The sequence below is a fragment of the Ammodytes marinus genome, assembly GCF_949987685.1.
Source record: "Ammodytes marinus genome assembly, chromosome: 3".
NCBI lineage: Eukaryota > Metazoa > Chordata > Actinopteri > Uranoscopiformes > Ammodytidae > Ammodytes > Ammodytes marinus.
The window spans coordinates 20303251-20323808 of NC_137232.1; the positions used below are offsets into that span (position 1 = coordinate 20303251).

The 20558-nt window shown below is 40.0% G+C and overlaps 2 protein-coding genes across 2 annotated transcripts; both read left to right on the plus strand.

The window, feature by feature from the left end:
• Positions 1–352: 352 nt before the first annotated feature.
• map6b (microtubule-associated protein 6b) lies at positions 353–9369 on the plus strand. Its single transcript, XM_080025078.1, has 3 exons — positions 353–1278; positions 2646–2859; positions 7699–9369. The coding sequence occupies exons 1-3, from the start codon at positions 533–535 to the stop codon at positions 7906–7908; spliced, it is 1170 nt and encodes a 389-aa protein (XP_079881204.1). The 5' UTR covers positions 353–532; the 3' UTR covers positions 7909–9369.
• Positions 9370–13672: 4303 nt separating this feature from the next.
• LOC307248717 (histone H4 transcription factor) lies at positions 13673–19206 on the plus strand. The gene is made up of 10 exons (XM_080025191.1): positions 13673–13732; positions 14229–14440; positions 15107–15333; positions 15429–15540; positions 15627–15779; positions 15871–15945; positions 16154–16274; positions 16998–17136; positions 17235–17359; positions 17771–19206. Exons 2-10 carry the CDS (start codon positions 14290–14292, stop codon positions 18240–18242), a joined length of 1575 nt encoding a protein of 524 aa, XP_079881317.1. The 5' UTR covers positions 13673–13732; positions 14229–14289; the 3' UTR covers positions 18243–19206.
• The last annotated feature ends 1352 nt before the right edge of the window (positions 19207–20558 follow it).

The window sequence follows — 20558 nt, forward strand, 5'->3', positions numbered from 1 at the left end:
GGTTGTTGCATTTGCAGTTGTCTTGTTGGCGTTTTGTCACACGGCAGCACAGGGGTTAAACCTGCCTCCTCCCTTCCTCACTGGCCAGACTGTGACGAGCTCAGGTGATAGTTCACCGTGCAGACTCACACAGTGCAGACCCCGGGCATCTCCGAGCATCACACTAATGTGGGTGGGGTCGCTTTGATGCGCAACCAGACGGCAATGTGCGCTCCACAGCGAAGTCCATTTCAAACTTCAAATAAGAACAAATAGCCTGCAGGAGGGGAGACAGAGGGGATGCGTGGGGGGGGCTTTACTTTCCTTGGTCAAATATCTTGTATTTAATCACTTGAGAATTAGGCCACATAAAGCTAAAAGGAGAAACAACCCTGACTGGACAAATTTTGAGAGGCACAGGGTGAGGGAGCGAGCACTTGCAAGCCTTCGAGTCGTGAGTAGGACGTTTATTCACACGTTCATCCCTGATCTTGTTTTTCTTGTGTGCGTGCATCTTTCTCCTGTTCGCCTTCCTAGTAGCCTATTTATCATCATGGCATGGCCGTGCCTTACGCGTGCTTGCTGCATCAACCGCCTTTGGACCGAGCTGGATAAAGGAGACATCTCGGTGCCTTTGGTTTTCACCAAATACGCGGATGTGGCCGACGTGCAGCATCTGCATCGCCCCCAGCCGAGACAGAAGAGGGCCGGGGCCATTGGTATAGAGAGCCAGCAGCCCCATCCCGGCGAGCAGGATGCTGGGAAGGCACCGCCCGCGACGTCTGCCGCAGCGGGCAAAGATGGCTCTACTGCGTCCGTCATGCGCCAAGACTTCAAGGCGTGGAGAGTTCGCCCCGAGCCCAGTTGCAAACCCAGGGACGAGTACCATCTCTCGGCGGCACCGTTCAATAACGTAACCCAGTATCAGAAGGATTACAAGCCCTGGCCTATTCCGAAGAAGCACGACCACCCCTGGATCCCCAAACCCAGCCCCACCGCCGCTGCCACCTCCGGCGGGCCGGAGCGGAGCGCGGGCACCGCCAAGCTGGAGCACGCTGCCGCCACCGAGGCCGAGAGCGGTGTAGAGAAGTGCGAGATCGAGGAGAAAATGCAAGTGAAAGAGGCCAAGGAGCAGACGAAGAGGAGCTCTACGAGGGAGAAATCTGCAGAGAGACCGGCGGGAGAAAAGACGGAGGGGCAGGTGGCCGCGGATGCGAGCGCCGAGCAGAAGAAAGGCAGAGCAGCTGCAGACGCTCTCAACAGACAGATAAAGGAGGTGACTTCTTCCAGCAGCTACAGGTAAATAATTGTGCAAGAGTGCGAGCAATGATCTTCATGCAGCTGTGGGGGTTGGCAGAATTGTGTGGTTGTTTTTTTCATTTGACTTTACATTACAACTGAGGCCTTTTATTTCTAAGGATATAGACAGTGCTGCATACAAGTGCATTCAACATTGTCCCAAAGAGCAGCCTCTGTGTGCCACACACAGCTCTGTCCAGTGATGAGACATCAGTTAGAGATTAGTAGGGGATGCATGCTCTCTTCTTTCAATCTCCAGTGATCTCAAAGCAAACTGATATGGCCACAGATAAAGGATACATTAGGCTATTGATTTATCTTCTTTTTCCTGCTTTGTCCTCCCTAAGAAGAGCACTATACCAAATCAATGCAGCGGCCCATGCATGAGTACAGCCAGTAAAAAGGTCTAAATGTAATCATGTGTCTTAATATGGTTTATATGCACAGGCTTCTTCTGAATTAAATTGGTGGATGCATAATGCATGCAAGTTAAAAAGACCAGCTGTCATCAATCTGCCAAACTACAATATTGAAGTTAATACCAGTGCTATCATGTAGAGTAACCTATTCCAAAATTACCATTACCTGCACTAAATATAATGTGCCACTCTTTAAAGTGGAATTGTGATGTGCATTCTAAGCAATAAAACAAAAGTCTGATTGCATAATGCATTAAATGCCAATGGTTAGAGGCAGGCGACATAAAACCACATGACCTTTATCTTTGAACTGTTTTAGGCATTCATTTTGATTTGATTGTAAATAAAATATTTTGTAGTCACTGAATGGAAACCCATTGTAGACTTGCTATTTTGTTAGTACCAGTTAACATTATTGGAGAGTCATTAAGTTTTATGTTGCATGATATGCAGCACAATTAGGGATGACGTTCTTGAAAGGCAGTATGGAAAACCTCCAATGTTTTCAACATTTAAAGGGTACAGTAAACCTTTTTAGAGTGGAAACAATTATTCAATTAGTTTGACTATAAAAGCTAATCATCAAATTTTTCTTTAATTTATTGAACATGTTAAAACTAATACAAACAAAATAAAACAAATGAGCAGTTAAAAAGGTAATAAATTAAATAAAAACAAACACATACAACAATCAAACAAATACATATCTTAAATGATATTGTTCATGTTAAAAAGGGATAGGAAGAAGTTGAAAACTGTTCTGGTCCTAACCCCCTCTTATGTTTTATGATTGTTCACAGAAAATAACTATTCATATACTTGATAACCAAATTTGAATCATTCCGCAACAATAAAATAACAGGCCAAAACCCATATCGATAATGAAACTGATCCTTAAAGTTGCAGCTGTAGAAACCTCTCTGTCTGCTTTCTCCGTTTTTTTCTTAGGACTGAGTTTAAAGCGTATAAGGATGTGAAACCAGTGAAGGCTATCAAAGCTCCATCTCAGTACAAACCCCCAGTGGAGGAAAGCAGCCGGGAGACCAGCTACAGTGCCACATACAAGGGTGAGCAGGTGAAGGCTCACCCCACCGACAACAAGCTGTTGGAGCGCAGGAGGATACGCAGCCTGTATAGTGAGCCTGGCAAGGATGCCGCCAAGGTGAGGGCACGTCCACGGACATGTACACTGTTGTTAGTGCAGGTCTGTGAAATACTGGTACTGACATTTGCCATCAGATGAGTTTCATGTTGTGTCTTAAACTTAAACAGTCCTACCCCAGGTTTTAGTAATTTGCGATTAACCCGTTGTTTGTCCTTTTTACTCTGCTGTGAGCTTGAGTTCTTACTTACTGGAAGCGTTGCTGTATGTAAGTGTCATCTTTCATGCCATCCAAGTCATGGCCTGATGGCAGGTCATTGCTTCTCAGTCTTATTTAAACACAGACTAAACGGCTTTATACCTCAATTTGTAGACATTTTAAATGCCAAAACAAGCATTTGTTACTATTATATTATTATTCAATTATGTGTTAAAATCAGCCTGTAATATGTTTAAATAATAGTTCTGTATATTGTATTTTCCCAAACAGTATCTCTAGGTAATTGAGCGTTAATTACATACCAATACATGAAATATTGATTGCTTCAGTTTTAAATATTACATTAATTTTTCAAACTTTGGGATTATGGTAGGTGACTTCATCCCATGTCAAAGTAGCCCTTCACTTGAATTTGTTTTTAATTTAGTTGGTACGTTGCGTGCATGTAATCCACAAAGAAAAATAATGGTTAATCATGTGTCTGTAGTTGTTCATATGGCAGCTCCCTCTCTCATCCTTGTAGGACTTCTCAGAGACTGAGAGCAGCTCTGTTCTAAATCTGCTGTAGTCAGGTTCGTTCTCTGTTTCTTCTAGAAGGCATGGTGGCTGACCTCAAAACGGATCGTACGCAAACGACCATACTATACACACACACACGCACATGAACACACACAACACAACACACACACACAATCACACACAGACAGTATGCGCCTTGGCCAGTACCAGCCACAGTCACGTGTCACCCAGCTGCCAGATGCAATCCTGCAAAAAACCCTACATCAGCCACATCTTCACTGTTTGCCCACCTCTCAGCTCGCACTACCCCCCACCCTTTACTCCAAAAAAAAGCATATTCTGTGAGTTAATGCAAGAGGGTGGATTCATCATATAGATAGAAGAAACAAAGAAGGTTTGATGATATCATCACGTTACAGATAAGATTAGAACAGTTTATTGCCTCAGAAAAAGTAAAAACTTCTCATTTGATTAGTTCAAATTTAAACAGACCTGCACTGTTTATTGGCGCTTTTCCACCGCACATGTAGCTCGACTCGACTCAACTCGACTCAGTTCAACTTGGTTTGGTAGCAGCACGGGTCGTTTTCCACTGCAAATAGTACCTCCTGAATGTGGGCGGGGTCGTCAAAGGGGCTGAAAGCCAACTCCGGAGCAAAGTAGCAAAGCAGAAATGACAAGCAGTTGCTGCACTATTAACTGAACCAACCGCCAAAAACACGGATGAAAAATGTTTAAGAAATACCCCCCTTGTATCTGTTTGCTAAAAGTAGTAGAAGAATATTGTGACGGGCCATTAAAAGGGAGGGTTGGTGTACCGATGTGTAACTCTGCCACACAGTCAGCTGTAGGGATGCGTCACATACATCCGCACGTAAACACGGCATGATAAAGTTGACTGTTTAGTGCTTGTTTCAGGATACGTGTTTTCAAATGCAAGCCGTGTCTGAGCCTGAATATTTTATTGAGGTAATCAGTAAACGCCAATCCAGGATCAAAAGGGCCCGCTTTGTCAAGCCAGGTGTAAGTAATTCTGTTAAGTGCCAGCCCACAGCTTTCAGAAGTAGACCCAGAGATTGAACACAGATTTACTGATGTAAAAATGGAAAAGACGGCCCATTTTCCCACAATGCCTTGCTAGTTTAAACCGTAAATCAGGGGGCAGTTCATTTCATACAGAAGATGTATTGTCTGCTGACTGATCTTGATGTCCCTGCATTGTTTTATGATAAAATAGTTGACAGTGAGCAGTCTGCAGGTGCATCTAAAAAAATGGAAAGTCCATTCAAAAAGTGAAACTTTCATAGATTCATTACACAAAGTGAAATATGCAAGGCCTTTTTTTTGGATGATTGATTGATCATGGAATAAAAAATCCAGTATCTCAAAATATTAGAATATTACATACAACCAACCAGAAAAAGGATGGTAACACTTTACAATAAGGTACACAAAAAAAGAGTAGTTACCCTTTTAAAAAGGTTAGTTTACCTTTCATAAAAGGTTAGTTTACCTTTTTAAAAGGTAAGTTTACCTTTCAAAAAAGGGTAACTATTCTTTTTTTGTGTACCTTATTGTAAAGTGTTACCAAAAGGATTTATAATACAGAAATGTTGACCTTCTGAAAAGTATGTTTATTCTAGATTAATTTCACTTCATGTGTAATGAATTTATAGAATATATTTAAGTTTCACTTTTTGAATTCAATTACAGAAAAAAGCAATTTTTCATTGATAATGAATTTTGTTTTAGATGCACCTCGATATAGTTATAAGTACAAAGTGAATTTATTTGACCCACATATGCAACGTCATCTGCCATCGATAATCAATTGTATAAATATAGCCCGCAATATGAACAGACTATCACATACATTATTATAATTTATATCATCGCATCTTAATCTAATTATAATTAAGTTAATTATAAATGGTTCGGGTTAAATAAATAAAAAAGAAGAACTATTTAACTAAATGACAATGCAGTATTTTATGTGGTACCTTAAAACAGGCTAATGAAAATAAAGCAGTACACAGAAGATCATGGAATAACTGTTAAACACCTTGATTTCAGATCGGAGTGACAGCCAATCAGGCAACAAAATAAGTTTATCCTTTACGTTTAGCCTGGTCGGGACCAGGCTAAACGTAAAGGATAAATCTCCATGGTAATTTATGTCCATCCGCTTTTATGCAACTGGATCATGGCTAACGCAAGCCAGGATAACCGAAATATCCTAGGTTAATCCCTTATCTTGGTTTTACGCAACAGGCCCCCGGAGAGTTGGGGAGAATAAACAACAGAAGGAAGCCGGTAGTCTCTGGCCAATCAGAAGCGTCGGCAGATGGCCGGCCACTGATTGGCCAGAGACTACCGTCTGGCCAGAGACTACCGTCTGGCCAATCAGCGGCCGGCTGTCTGCCGACGTCACTTTTTAGCATCGGCTCAGCTCGCTTGGAACCCAGAGCGAGGCGATACCAAAAAAAGCAGCCGCTGCAGGGACCAGGTACCATGTTTTCGCGGTGGAAACGCCAATAATGCGAGTTGAGTCAAGTCGAGTTGAGTTGATACCATGCAGTGGAAAAGCGCCATAAGGCTCTATGTTTGGTATGGTTACCATGTTTGAGGCTAATTATAATTAATTACATGAGATTTAAATGGCTGCAATCAATTGGCTCAAAATTATGTGTGGTGTATGGTATAGCACATTTTTGGTATTGGGCGGTGGTAACACTTGTTTGCAGATGATGTTATCCTTTTCGGCCTTTGATGTGTGATTGTGTGGTCGCAGTTTGCAGCTGAGCATGATGCAGTCGTGAATATCTAAGAATGTTTAGTAAAAAATTAGTAAATGTGTCTAATCTTATCTGGACTGTTTAGTGAAAATGGCTGAACATTATGGTGCAGAGGGCAAAGGGTTTTAAGTGTTATGGGGTTATGGACATAATTCCCAACCCAGTATTAACTTATTCTTCTTAATTCCACCTTAAATGTCTGTGGCAACAAAATATACATAAACCAATTTGCACCACTAACTTGCACGACAACCCTTTTTATTCACAGAAATATGGCCTTTCCCGTCACAATCCGCTTTCAACCAACATTTTTCATTTCCTACAATATACAGGTTTTTTAAGGTTTATTTATCCAGCAAAAGTTGAGCATGTTTGCAACTTTTTTGCTGCACAGCAACTCATTCATACAATATTGAACATCTTGGGGCTTATCCAGAATATTTTATGATTGCGGCAGCTCTTGCAGAAAAGAAGCTAAGTGCCTTGCTCAAGAGACAATTTGTCTCTGCACCCACACTTTCCCCATTCGTTTTGGGAATTTTAGCCAGTGATCATGCTTTCATAAGCATCTAGGTTTTTGCCACCACTCTTTTACGGTTAAATGTAACTAAAATATTCCATTATCTTAAGGGTATAACAAGCATTACCAGTATAAACTATGTATTTTGTACAGTATGTGAAGTTTTCTTTAAAAGTTGATTTTAATGAAAAACTGCAGGAACCACTGTTTGATGAATGAAAAGGCACACATCCACCATAAGTGCTGTTTTTGTTTTTGTACTATCTTAATTGCACTAACCACATAATGCAAATATCACCTACCATATGGTGACATTTGCGGTCATTATCGTACATAACAGGAAAAAAGAAAAGGTATGTATTGCATGCTAAAATAGGGCTGCCATGAATTAAGGTCTCCATGATTTAAGAAACCATTTAAAGGAATAGTTTTGAAGATGCATTTTTTTGCTTTTTTTTTTTTACTGAGAGTTCAATGACAAGTTTGATGCTTGTCAAATATCTGATAACATGAAGCTTTATCAGCAGATTATTTTAGACCTTGTCTCTCCAAGACAGCCAGACTCCAGGAAGTCATTGATATCCAGCCAAAAAAACAACAACCTTAAGACAGAATCAGAATAGCTGTTTCCAGTCTTTATGCTAAGCTATGCTGATGGACTGCTGGCTGTAGTTTCATGTTTAATTGGCCAACATGAGATTGGTATCCATCTTCTCATCTAACTCTCAGCTAAAAAGAAAGCAAATATGTGCATTTTTCCAGAATATCAAACTATTGCTTTAGCACAAGTTTAGGTGAAACTAACTATTTATTGAGTTTAATCTCAGTAATTCTTTATCTTTCAGACGGATAAACCCGGGTCTCGCGCCAAACCCAAAAAGACACCAACGACAACAACAGGGAAGATGGTGAAAAAATCAAAAGAGAAGCAAATTGCTAGTACCCAGTCAGCCAAGAAGAAATCATCTTTGGGCGCCGTAGAACCCAAACCAGATGGAGCTGTCACAAAGAAGAGCAAAGAGATCAGCAACAGACTGGCTGAAGCAAAGCAGTAGAAGTAGTTGTACTAAAAAATGGCTGGTTGACAAATTAAGCAAATTTTCCCCTTTGGTTTATTTCCTTTCCTGTTGTTTTGGCTGTCCCGTCATATATTGTTCACCTTTGAATGGGCACTGATGTTGAGCTTTTAGACTAATGCAAACAATTTCACTGTAAAACAGTGTGTCTGAACGTGCGGATGTAAAACGTGTAAACATTTGTGATTCCTTGTGTTTTGGTGCACAGAACCGCTTTGCATTATTGAGCACATACATTGCACATTGTCTCTATGAGTTCTCTTTGGCATCAAACAAAAGAGCCATCGCTACACATGTAATGTGTGTATAAAAGGGCATTTTTACCTTTGTCTGAATGGATGACTGTTCAGACCAATATTAAAATGATTGTAGAAAATGTCAAGGGGATGTTTTTTTCACTGAGACTGCATCACATGAGAGGTTTTGTGAAAAAGTACAAACCCTTGTTTTATGGTTGCGTTTCCTAGTTACATTGCCTCCGCTGTATGGTCCTGGTTTTCATTTCATTGTTCCGGATGATATCTGATTTCATCAGTTTGGTTGCTAAGAAACCAAATGAAATGTAATATGATTGCTACAGCAGCTTGCATGCAGGACCCCGTCTTTATTTTTGGTTGAGTAGCAAACATTTAAGCAGACTATATGCCACAATCACATTTTAGCTTGTAAATTGAGCCATTAAAGATAAATGTATAGGGGCAAGACCTTTTTTCCCAAATATAATGCATGTGTAGTAATAGATATTGGTCACACAGAATAACTCAACAGTTAGTCACATCATAGTCTAGTGGCTGTTAAAAGCTATAAAAACAAACCACACCAGCAATCTGGTTTCACACAGAAATATATCCTTCTTCGATTTGATGCGAATACTGCAGTTTTACGATGACTCAGTATTTTTGTCACATTGCACTCCATCTTCTCCTCTGAGCTGTGACGCTGTAATTGTGCAAAAATAATAAGAAAAAATCCACGATGCATATATGCCTGTCGAAGAAGAACCTACTGTTTTTAGTCAGTCATTTTCACTCGGTTAGGGCTGATCTATCCAGGTGTAGAAGGACAAGAGATGGGTCAGGACTTGTAGTTCAGCTCTTTGAAAATGCTCAAAATCACATCCGTTCATCGTGGGCTTGACATGGGGTGTTTTTACTGAACTGTCTTCATGCTCTTCCATCTCTTGTTGTTACTGTAACACAGTCGTCTTACAGTGGCCAACATGGCTACAGTGTGCCAGGGGCCGAGTTGAACACTACCCACCGTGAGTCTGCTTCTGTGTGTATGTTTGAGTGAGTGAGTGAGTGAGTGAGCAAGTTTCTTGTGTCCGACCTCTACAGCCTGCTGCCTGCTAGAATCAAGTCTGACCCAACCACTAGACGTGCTGCTATGCACTCCGACACCCTGGTGCTATATCTCTCATCCTATGCTGTCTGGTTTTGGACTGCGCGTGTGTAAAGTCAGACCAGAGTGAGGTGTTGATACGACAATGTCATACCGCTGCAGACATGTTGTGGTGTTGTGCTTGTATTCTCAGCTTGCTCTGAATGAACTCTGATTAAAAGTCATGATACAATTTCAGTGTTGTGATTTATTGTTTCATATTGTGTATAGGCATTAGTATTTATTACATGCGTTCTGGAAATTGAATAAAATATATCTTCCTTCACAACCATTAACTAACACAATATTTCTTTAGAGACGCAGAATCGTTGCAAAATGTGTTAAATTAGAAAACTGTTTTAAAATAAACAATTGTATTTGATGCATCAGCCTATAGTAATGATAGTGTAACTCCCAACTATTCAAAAACAGTTTTTCTATATAATAGAAAATGACTAAGGGATATTATTCCCAAAACCTAATGTACTATATGTGTTTTTTTAAATAATAGTAAAGCATATGTTTATAAGTATATTCTAGAATTAGTCAATGAAGCAATTTCTTGGAAGAGTTCATATGTTTATGTCTCTGACTGAACTCCTTTCAAGGATTTGGGAAATCGGCAACAATTTACTGAATTCAAAATTGCAGCATCATGCTCACTGTTATGATGTCATTCAGAAAAATATATATTACATAGGCCTATATATTATCAGTATATGAAAGGTTATACATAAGAGGGTTATACATTTTTTCCAAGCAAATTTGGACTACATTGCACTAATTTTTTTATATTTTAACAAAAAATTCACCATATTTGATTTGTTGAACTATGATTCGTGGAAGTGAAATCATGGAAATCATTTTTCAGGCCTGTTTCCTTTGTCACAGCACTCCTAGAGGCCAAAGTAAGTGCAGAATGGAAGGTATACAGTACATAGGCATATGAACTGCAGACATTTCAATCCTCAAAACTCAGCTAACATCTAGAGCAATCTAAAGGATATTTTCCTCCATGTGCATAAGTTAATTTTTCTATCTATTTAGTTCAGTTATTAACTAAGAGATGCAAAATGGCCTCCTCTTTAAAATAAAAGATACATTTTCAATGAAATAAAGGAGAAAATGGAAAAGACATCATGAGGTTATTTTTCAGTTGAATAGCTTTGCAAGCTTTTGGAGACTTGTGGTCATTTTCCTGTGAATCAGTCATCCTGACATAAAACTGCATGAATAATTCAGCTGTTATGGGCCCTTATGTTTGCAGAGGAGCATGAAATATTGAATATCAGATCAACGATGGCACTGGCACTGCCTAAGCTCTGTCCTCTCTAAAGGCTTGTCTTTAAAGTCTAACCACATAGCTTATTTTCTTGCGCTAAAAGGGTTTCATGAACTTCTCTCACGTGTATTGAGTATAGTATACTCTACTATATCATGTGGGTGTCCAGTTTTGTCTCATTGAAACAGCCTGTTATAACAAAAAAAAAAGGATGTCTCTTGACCCATTTATGTGACAATGGCAGCCATAAAATGTGCATGTAGACTCAGGCCCGGCCCTGGGCATAGGCAGTATAGGCAAATGCTAGGGGCGCATCCATCCGCAGGGGGCGCCGCTAAAAAAAAAAAAAAAAAAAAGGGCTACCAAAACTTTATTTTAATTTTCTTTTACTAATACTGTTAATACTATAATTTCAAAATATGAGTTAAGCTTAAACTATGACAACTACTGAGGATAGACAAACTATAAAAAAAAATTGAAGCGCCCCCCCCCCCCCCTCCTCCGATAGACTCTTCCAGATTTCTGGCGATCAGCCAGGTATCTGAACCTTCTTTATATGTCCATGATCACCGGTCGGAACCGGAAGAAAAGAGCGAACACCATGTCAAAAAGAGAAAAGCTCTCTGAAAAGGAAAAGAAGACGAGGAAAAACGTGACAAAGACAGAGGTAGGCCTACAGTGACGTTAATGTGATGAATGAATAGTGTGCTGCATTGTTTTAGCCGTGTTAACTTGCTAGCTTACTTTTGGAAGATGGGTAACGTTACTCCCAGCTTAAATTCATCAGAGACATTTAGAAAGATTTTTCAGGTAGCCTACATCCCGTCATAACTTGCCAAAGTTTGCACTGCTTGTAATGGTTATTAGAAAGCTATTCCTTTTCCACTATAATTAATGGTTGTCAACCTTGTGTTAGTTTACATCAGTGTTAAAAGTGCACAGTAGGCTATAATAACTGTTAATATTGCATACCTGAGGCAAGTCAAGTTTATTTGTGAGGCACTTTTCAACACAAGGTAAATCAAAGTGCTATACATAAAGCCATGAGATATCATCAGAAGGCTTGATTCTGATTTAATAAAAAGCAGGAGCAAACTTTTCCGTTTGATTGTACCTTACCTATAGCGTTCCATTAGTTACTGCTTCTCTTCACTCTGGTTGGATGCTAAACTGCATTTCATTTTAATGACAAGAGTTTAATCTTATCTCATTTCCATTTTAAAGCTTTTCACCATGTCTTAATATAAATAATGTAACAACATGTATACTTCTCTTTTCTCTTCAGGTTTTCATTTGAAATACTTTGAGCCACCTGTCCTGCAGACATCTTCTCCACCTTAGCACAGCCCAGTGATGCAGCATGAGGAATAAAGGCTTCACCAATAGACCCAAAGGCAAGAGTAGTCAGGCTGTAGCAAGGTGAGGTGAGCTTGTTGAGATATGAAGATGAGGTCTTAAAATCTAAATGTACACAGCTCTCTGTTGGAATCAAGTTAAATAGCAGTACAAACCAGAGGTCTCTGTCATTTAATTTTGTAATATAGCTTTTGTGTGGAATTATATTCAATGCAAAGTTATGAATTATTTAAACTATACTTGTAATAGATTATCATTTTAAATTTTAACGTCTGCATTTTTCTGTGCAAATCGTAATATTGTATTCATTTTTTAATGTTATGTCACTTGTTTTGTAATATGGTTTTTATTTTGTGGGTTATTTTCTATCTAAAATAAAATGAAATGACAAAGCTATCCAGTTCTGTGTGAGTGTATGAACAGTGGTGGACCTGACTGCAATGCAATGGGGGGCGCCAGCTAAAATCTTGCCTAGGGCGCCAAATTGGTCAGGGCCGGCCCTGTGTAGACTAAATGTTCAGCCAATTAACAGCATGCGGCCACTCCCATATGTGGAAACAGTGGTGTTCCCAATTTTTGAGTTTGCATCAGATCCTTCATTGACACAAATGTGTCTGCCTGAAGAAATTCAGATTGGATGAACTGTACACCACAACATTAAAAGTTATTTTGAACACCTGCATTATTGAGGTCAGTTTGCAACATTGCGTGACTTGCGTGCACCCTCTTAAACATATTGTATTTCTCGGACATGCAAGGCGTGGCATGCTGTGGTGCTCATAGTCAGCAGATGATGACCTCTAGTGGATGAGATTATTGCACAAACTAATATAAAAGGATCGTGCAGAGATAAAGAGTAAGGCGGCTGCGGACCAAGCAAAGTAGCTCAGAATTATTTCTCCTTAACCTTCCGTATTTGAGAAGTGTCTGGTGCCCGCAGGCAGGATGGGATATGTAGCCTACTTCCTCCAGGCATAAACGACCTCTCTTCATGCTTGGCTCCAAACTTTGTTGATATCACGGACAACCGCCTAAACTTGACAATGAAAAGAAACCTTGCAACATATTAAATGTGAGAGTGAAACTACACCTGAAAAAGTGATGGCAGATAGCTAACAGAACATCTGTTGTCAACCAATTGATCAATGGCAAGGTAGCATTCATTAATGGATGTTTTTCCAAAATGAAATATTCATATATTTATATGGATTTATAAATCAGGCTATCACCTAATGCATCCACAATCTTGGAATTTTGCTTACTAAACATAGGAATGCAACATAACATGAATGCAATACAAATCTTTTCAACACATAATTACCAAGTGGAGTAAGAATATAGGCTATAGGGTTAAAGCTGTTATACTTATGGCTGTTTAGCCTGTTTCATTATTAGGCACTTGAGTCGACCATGGAAAGGGGAGACTATGGAAGAGGTTATTAGGCTACATAGAGTTTGGTGGTAATGTAAATTAGGCATGCCGACTTTTAATTTAACCACTCCTATAATAGGCCTGCAACAAAACAAACAAAAGAAGAAGTGGCTCTTCACTGTCACTGTAAAATACTGTAGCAATTTATTTTACCCAGTGTGTATCAGGTCCCTCCCGTTTCCTGTAGTAGTTGCCGGGTGACTCCGGTGCACTAGTTGGCGCTATGGTTTTCTTGGCACTAGTTTCAAAACACAGACGAAGAAGAAAATCGACAGGAAATAAACAAAGCCAGACAAGCTCAGAGGAGGGAAGAGACACAAAACTGCTGCTGCTGCAAGTGACATTAAAACCTCGTAAGATGCATTTAAAACAACTTCATAAGCGCAGGAAACATTAGTGTGTGTTTACATAGTCTCCCTTTAAAATGTCAAAGATTCCTTGTGTAAGAAAATGACCATTAAAGTGAGGTTAGCTAGCTGTTTGGGAGAAGTCCGACAAAGATACAGAACCTGACAGGTTGAGCGGGAGCTCGACTGTTGGCCAAACATCCTAAAAATGTTACCACCCAACACACCAAGCTAGAACTATTCATCAGTTGGTTCAGCCATGTTCCTTAGCTAGTTAACAGTTGCACATTTAAAAACGCTTGTAAATGAATTGGAGGTAGTTTAATCTGCAGCTAACTTGAGCTGACGTTGGTTAAAACAGCATCCATGTCTACATTTGAATTCGCCTCTAGTTTGCAATATGCAACAACTAATTGATATTTCTACTTACCTTAGTTATTGTAGCCTACAGTTTATGTTTTCCTCTTTGTTAAAATGACTCGCGATATGTTTCTATGTGTAGGCTACATGGTCAGGATTGGGTGTGAGCAGCAGCAGCAGCAGTGCACACACTGATCGCCATCATGATGACTACTAAGCGACTGGACAACTTTGAGGTGGGCTGTGAGTGGGCTTCATGCAGCTACAAGGGCCGCACCATGGAGGAGCTGAGCGACCACATGTCAGTGCATTTAAAGGATTACCTGGGAGACAACGACGCCTTAGAGGAGCTAGGTGAGTGAGTACAAAAACAAAAGAGGACAAACACATGGAGCTAGGCTGAAAATCAATCACCCTGCAATCAATGTTATTGATTTTAACATCTATGTTACGACTTCTATTTCTTGGCCATGAACTTGTCATCTTTTGCTACATTCAGGGGACCAAACAAATTAGTTGTGCATCCTTTTTCAACCGCTATTTTCTTCCCACACAACTGACAAGGCACCTTCCCAACAGCCTCATCCACTTGAAAATCATTTGTTTTGGAACTGCTAGGTGGAATAATGTCTACTTGATTTAGATAGATAGATAGATAGATAGATAGATGGATAGATAGATAGATAGATAGATAGATAGATAGATAGATAGATAGATAGATAGATAGATAGATAGATACTTTTTATCCCTGAGTGGATTTTTTTTTGCAGGAGCAAAATAATGAAATTATCAAAATTTAAATATTCATAAAAAGAAAATTCAGCAGTCCAAACAGTGACATTGACTGGTTGATACTGATAGTCTGGGTAACAAGGCAACAGCAAGTCTGAAGGAATTTACTTAAAATACTGACATGATCCCTTATGAGTTAGTTAAAAGTTTGTGGTTCGCCAAACTCAATTGTCCAAATCAAATCTCAACTCTTCAAATCCACCTTCTTCTTTGCCTCTCTTTGTTTAGATGAGTATGCTTGTCTCTGGAAAGGATGTGAATTTCTATCCATGGGTAGCCCTGCTGGGCTGGAGGTCCACGCTTACTTTCACAATTACCACGGTAAGCTCAAGTTTGTCGGCTCGCAGCTGCTCAAGTCCCGTCCTGATCTGCCCAGCTGCAACCAAGGCCTGCACAGCAACAACCTGGTCCCCGAAGGATCAGATGGATACGTATGCCAGTGGGAGCACTGTGATGTAGGTGTTTGAAGTTAATGATGGTTCATCCAACGATTTATTGCACCAATTATTGTATAAAAAAACCAACAACTAATATTGTTGTCTTCATACAGAGTTCATTTCACAATCCTGAGTGGTTCTACAGACATGTGGACAATCATGTTGAAAGCGCTGAGCCACAGTCCCTCTCACAACAACAGCAGGCTCTCTTCTGCCATTGGACAGGTACGATGGAGGAGAGGCTCCTGGTGCATTCAACTTCCCATGCTCTCTGGTGTTGTGTTCACTCTATTTCCTGTTTTCTATTGCAGGCTGTGATGCTTTCTTCAAGATCCGCTACCGTTTGAGAGAGCACATGCGGAGCCACACTCAGGAGAGACTGGTAGCCTGTCCCACATGTGGCAGTATGTTCTCCAGCAACACAAAGCTGTTCGACCACCTACATAGGCAGGCCGAGCCAGTAGGTGAGAAAGACACTTTAATTTCCTCTACGATGGCTATATGCTGAGCATATTGGGTATTACTGACTTCTTTACACCTACCTCATTTGGACAGAGTCTCTGGTGTGTGAACATTGTGGCAAAGCATTTTCCAGTGAGCGACTTCTGAGGGATCATGTTCGGCAGCACGGTAATCCTCTTCAACAACTCTAATCCTAAACTTTGTTCACACACTCACCGTTAGAGGCTTGTCAAAATATTTTACGTTCTTTCATGCCAGTTCTTAAAAATGATCCACTCCCGGGATAGATGAGACACATTTATATGTTATAGGCCTGTTGTTAAGGAGCCTTTGGGCATGTGTTATTTAATTATTACATGTGTGTCCTTTCTCCCAGTGAATCAGGTGAAGTGTCCCCTCTGTGACATGACCTGCACCACTTTAGCGGCTCTGAAGATCCACATCAGGTTCCGCCACTGCGATGAGCGGCCCTTCCCATGTGACTTCTGTGACAAAAGGTACACCTTCAAAACCAGTTGATTACATGTCCAGTTTACTAAAAAGAGAAACATAATGCCTCAGCAAATACTTTGTCAAATGTTACGTGCGTATCTCCCCTTTAAACTGTGTCTTCTCGTGAATCTGGCATCAAAAGTAGCGATATCACGTTTGAGTTATTTCAATAAAAACATTCATCTTTAAACTACTTTTATATAAATGTAAGTATGTATTACTTATGTATAAACTTTATTTGTGTGCCATTTTTCAAAACAGGAGTTATGAAGACATATACAGAGGGAATAAATTAGAGAGATACAATAGTGGAGATCCCTGTCCCACTAACGTTTAATAACATGCTGTTTGTGGCACAATATTGTTTGCTTCTTTTATCCATTTACTGTACATTTTCAGTCAAAATCTGTGTATTTAAAAGTCTCTGTTATATACATATTTTTACTAATCTGATTTGCAGAAAATGCACTGCACTTTTAAATATGTAAAATAGACACATCACAGTGTGAACGCTATTGGACCAAACTGTTTAAACAAGGTAAATAAGGGCTAAGTGTACTTATACTCTACGCGGCATTTGTATGGATTCAATCTATAAGACTTATACTATGAAAAAGATATTATAATGTGATATTTGTGTTAAGTAGTAAAGTAGTGTAATGACTGTAAACCTGACTTTTTCTGTCATAATGAAAATAATGCCATCATATTTTCTGTTTTTATTTCAGATTTAAAAACCAGCGCGATCTACAAAAGCACACAGAGGTTCACAACGAGGGCACTGTATATCACTGCACAGTGGAGGGTTGTGATTATTCTTGTCACACATTCCAAACCATGAACCACCACTTCAAGAGAGTGCACGAGGTCCGTCATCCAAACATGGATCTTTAAAACAAACATCACCACAACAGTCATGACAAAACTTTGTTACATTTGCTATTTTACGTCTTATTTACCAACAGGTCGGGGGCATGTCCAAATATAAATGCCATATCTGCGATAAGGTCTTCTCCTGGTGTTACACTCTCACTCTTCACCTTCGCAAGAAGCATGAGCTGAAATGGCCCTCTGGACACTCCCGCTTTAGGTAACAGCCAGCTACCTCTGAAAGAAACATTTCTTAAATCTTTTACTTAGTTTAGTTTATTTGTCAGGGACCATGTACAAAAGTAACATTAATCTCACAAAGAATATATGCATTGTACCAGATTATAGCCATACGTCATTTCCATCTGCAGTCCCCGTGCATTTCAACATAGAATGCAACACGATACGAAACAACAAAAATATAAATACACATGAAAAAAATCTAATATTTAAATAAAGACTATCAATAAAAAGAATACTACTAAAACTACTAAAACTAAACTAATGTGAGCACGATTGGTAATTTACAATCCATTTCTTGATCTGGTGTGAAAACAAGTAAGACACATGTAATTCAAGTAAGACAAGACTAAAACATTTGTATTCCATGTATTGCTTTCTTTCTTCACAGGTACAGGAAGGATGTGGACGGCTTCCTGAAAGTAAACATGGTGCGCTTTGAGACGGTGGAGGTGACCAAAGAGATCATGAAGAACATGGCCAAGAAGCCACAGAGCCTCAGGAAGAGTCAGAGAGGCAGCAGCAGCAGCAGCAGTAGGAACCAGAGGGCCACAGCCACAGCAGCAGAGGTCACACCGGAGAGCGGCCGGAGCTCTCCCGTCGCCGGATCCTCCTCTCCTTCCTCCAGCTCCTCCTCCTCCTCGTGCTCCTCAGACCTCTCGGCTTACGAAGACGTGTCATCGCAGCCCAGCCCCAGAGGCAGTGACTCTCCCGTTTACTGTGTCATGAGCACCATCCCTCACATCGAAGAGGAGCCTGGAGGACTAGCTTCGGAGGACTGCGACGGTAGTAGTAGCGGGACTTCCGGGGCGGTACAGGCCCTGACGGAGGTGGCAAGAGGCCTGGGCATGGACGTGGTGTGACTACTATCACTCCTCCAGCGCTGCCCCCTTTTGTAGGCTTGTAAGAGACCGTAAAATGTAACAACGACCCGAAAACGTATTGATTTTTTAAAAATAAAACCCAAAATGTAATAACTGGTCGGTAATGTAACGTAATGATGAGCCCAAAACCTAAGAAAAATAAACTTTTGCCCACGATGTTACAACGTATTACATTTTAGATCAGTTAATATATTATGGAGTGAGGAAAATGTAATATTTTCCTAATATTGTAACAATGAGTGAGTCAATGATTTATGGATTATTAAAGGGCTAATTGCGGTGTGTGATACTTCAATTTACATTAAGGCAATAAGGCCTTTCATTTATAAATTATTGACTCACTCTTTAATCTTATAAAATAATTACACTATTAGGAGAAAAATATTTTGATTGCTCGATACTGATCCAAAATGTAATAAGTTAGCAAAGTATGGGCAAACAGTTATTATGTTTTGGGCTCAGCATTTTGTAACATCGAATAGTCATTATTACATTTTTGGTTTAATTGCATTTTTTTAAATTTCGGGTCAGTGTTACATTTCGGGCTCTTACAAGGCTCTCTTGTAGCTGTTATGCAGTGCAATGTGTTTGACTCTTTGTGATATATTTTGCTGCAATGCTTTCAGTGGACATATCTATGGAACTTTTTTATCTGGCTTTCTCATAGTCTCTGTTGTTTTTATTTTAAAGTGGCATTTCATTGGGATGGTTCTCCCTTTTCTGGTTTTGGAGATCTGCCCCCTCGTAGCAGCTTTGTAGTGTCTCCTGCTTAATAGGGACTAACTGTTAAACAAAGATCAACGCTATCGTGAATGAGATCAGTTTAAAGCACTACAAAGCCGGACATAGGATGATGTTGTACAGTGATGCTCTTTACTCGCAATGTTCCATTTTCTGTGATATTTTCAACATAGTTGCTCGACAAAGGACTCAGAAGACATTATTTTTTTATTGTTGCCTTGGAATGTTGCTTAATTTTATTGTTATACATTTTTAATACATTTTTGATACAACATGTTTTTATTGTTTGTTTATTTCCTTTAGTCAAACTTAATTTAGAGATTGTGCATCGATTGGTTATTCATTCGGTCCACCACGTTGGTCTGCACTAAAATATCTCAACTATTGATGAAATATACAGTAGTTTGACCAAGCAAATAATTTAATAATAATACTTGTTTACATTAATGGCTGATCTACGGATGCCGAGAGCCGCCATGCTCTTATATATTTTTAATTCCGTTATCTGCTGATGGTTTCATTACTTTTAATATTATAGGCCATTATCTCAAACTCACAAGTTAATTACCTCATGATCACGAGAAAACAAGCGTTATCTCGAAAACTCAAATATAATCACCCCATCGCAACAAAAGGTTGTTTTCTCTTATGTTCATTATCTCATGACCTGGATGAAACAACGCTCATTTGAACAACAAAGCTCATTCTAAAGGCCTGATAACGGCACCTGATATTATATGTAATGAGTGGAAATGACCTTTTAAAAAATATATTTGAGTAAGGCCTCTTCGGCCTTATGTAATAATCAGCATCACTCACTTATTTTTTTTATATCAAGAATATCAGAGAACTTAACAGACTGACTGCTGTTATGGGAGCTGCTGTTGGTCCTGTTTATTCCCTGGAGACTCAGGGCCCCAGGTAAGATGGCGCCAGAAAGCCAGGTTGAGGGAGTGGTAGTTGGCAGGGCGGGATGTGAGTGTTCTGCTGAGTTAAGTGTCGATACTCCATCCTGCTGAGGCAAACGGTATCCTGCTGCTGCATGAAGGAAAGAGGGACGTAAATAGGTGGCGTTGAAAGACCGTGGAAAGCCTCTTTTTGCCTCTGTGCCACAAAATGTGTCCTGATCGCATTGCAGGTATTCAAGGAATGCTCCTTTAGGGAAGTCTGTCGAAAGTGGAGATCCAGTTTCTTGTGAACGTCCCACATTGGCTCCCATGAAGCAGTTTGGTAGGGATGGTTTTCAGCTACTGGATAAGAGATACGTCCCCCAGAAGCTCGGGTAACATTTGATCTACTGCTGTAGTAGGGATACAGGACGGGCATGGAGTGTGAAGATCGATGCACGTGAGTTGTTCTGAATGGAGACGGGTCAGCATGAAAATACTTAGAAGACTCGGATGGCTCACAGACAGTCTCCTTCTTGGGCCTCTTCACTTTGATGACGCTGTTGCACTCAATCAACCTCTTCTTGTCAAGCGGCCTGCCGTCGAGGTCAGAGGTCACCGTCCCATCCCGAGATGTCCCGTCTCTCACAGGTAAATCCTTTTTTTG

What these genes read in the sequence shown, in the direction of transcription:
- map6b (XM_080025078.1), top strand. Translation starts at nt 533, where the DNA reads ATGGCATGGCCGTGCCTTACGCGTGCTTGCTGCATCAACCGCCTTTGG. An exon ending in ACTTCTTCCAGCAGCTACAG is followed by an intron (nt 1,279 to 2,645) that starts GTAAATAATTGT and finishes TTTTTTTCTTAG; the next exon opens with GACTGAGTTTAAAGCGTATA. An exon ending in CTGGCAAGGATGCCGCCAAG is followed by an intron (nt 2,860 to 7,698) that starts GTGAGGGCACGT and finishes TTTATCTTTCAG; the next exon opens with ACGGATAAACCCGGGTCTCG.
- LOC307248717 (XM_080025191.1), top strand. Translation starts at nt 14,290, where the DNA reads ATGATGACTACTAAGCGACTGGACAACTTTGAGGTGGGCTGTGAGTGG. An exon ending in GCCAGTGGGAGCACTGTGAT is followed by an intron (nt 15,334 to 15,428) that starts GTAGGTGTTTGA and finishes GTCTTCATACAG; the next exon opens with AGTTCATTTCACAATCCTGA. An exon ending in TAGGCAGGCCGAGCCAGTAG is followed by an intron (nt 15,780 to 15,870) that starts GTGAGAAAGACA and finishes TCATTTGGACAG; the next exon opens with AGTCTCTGGTGTGTGAACAT.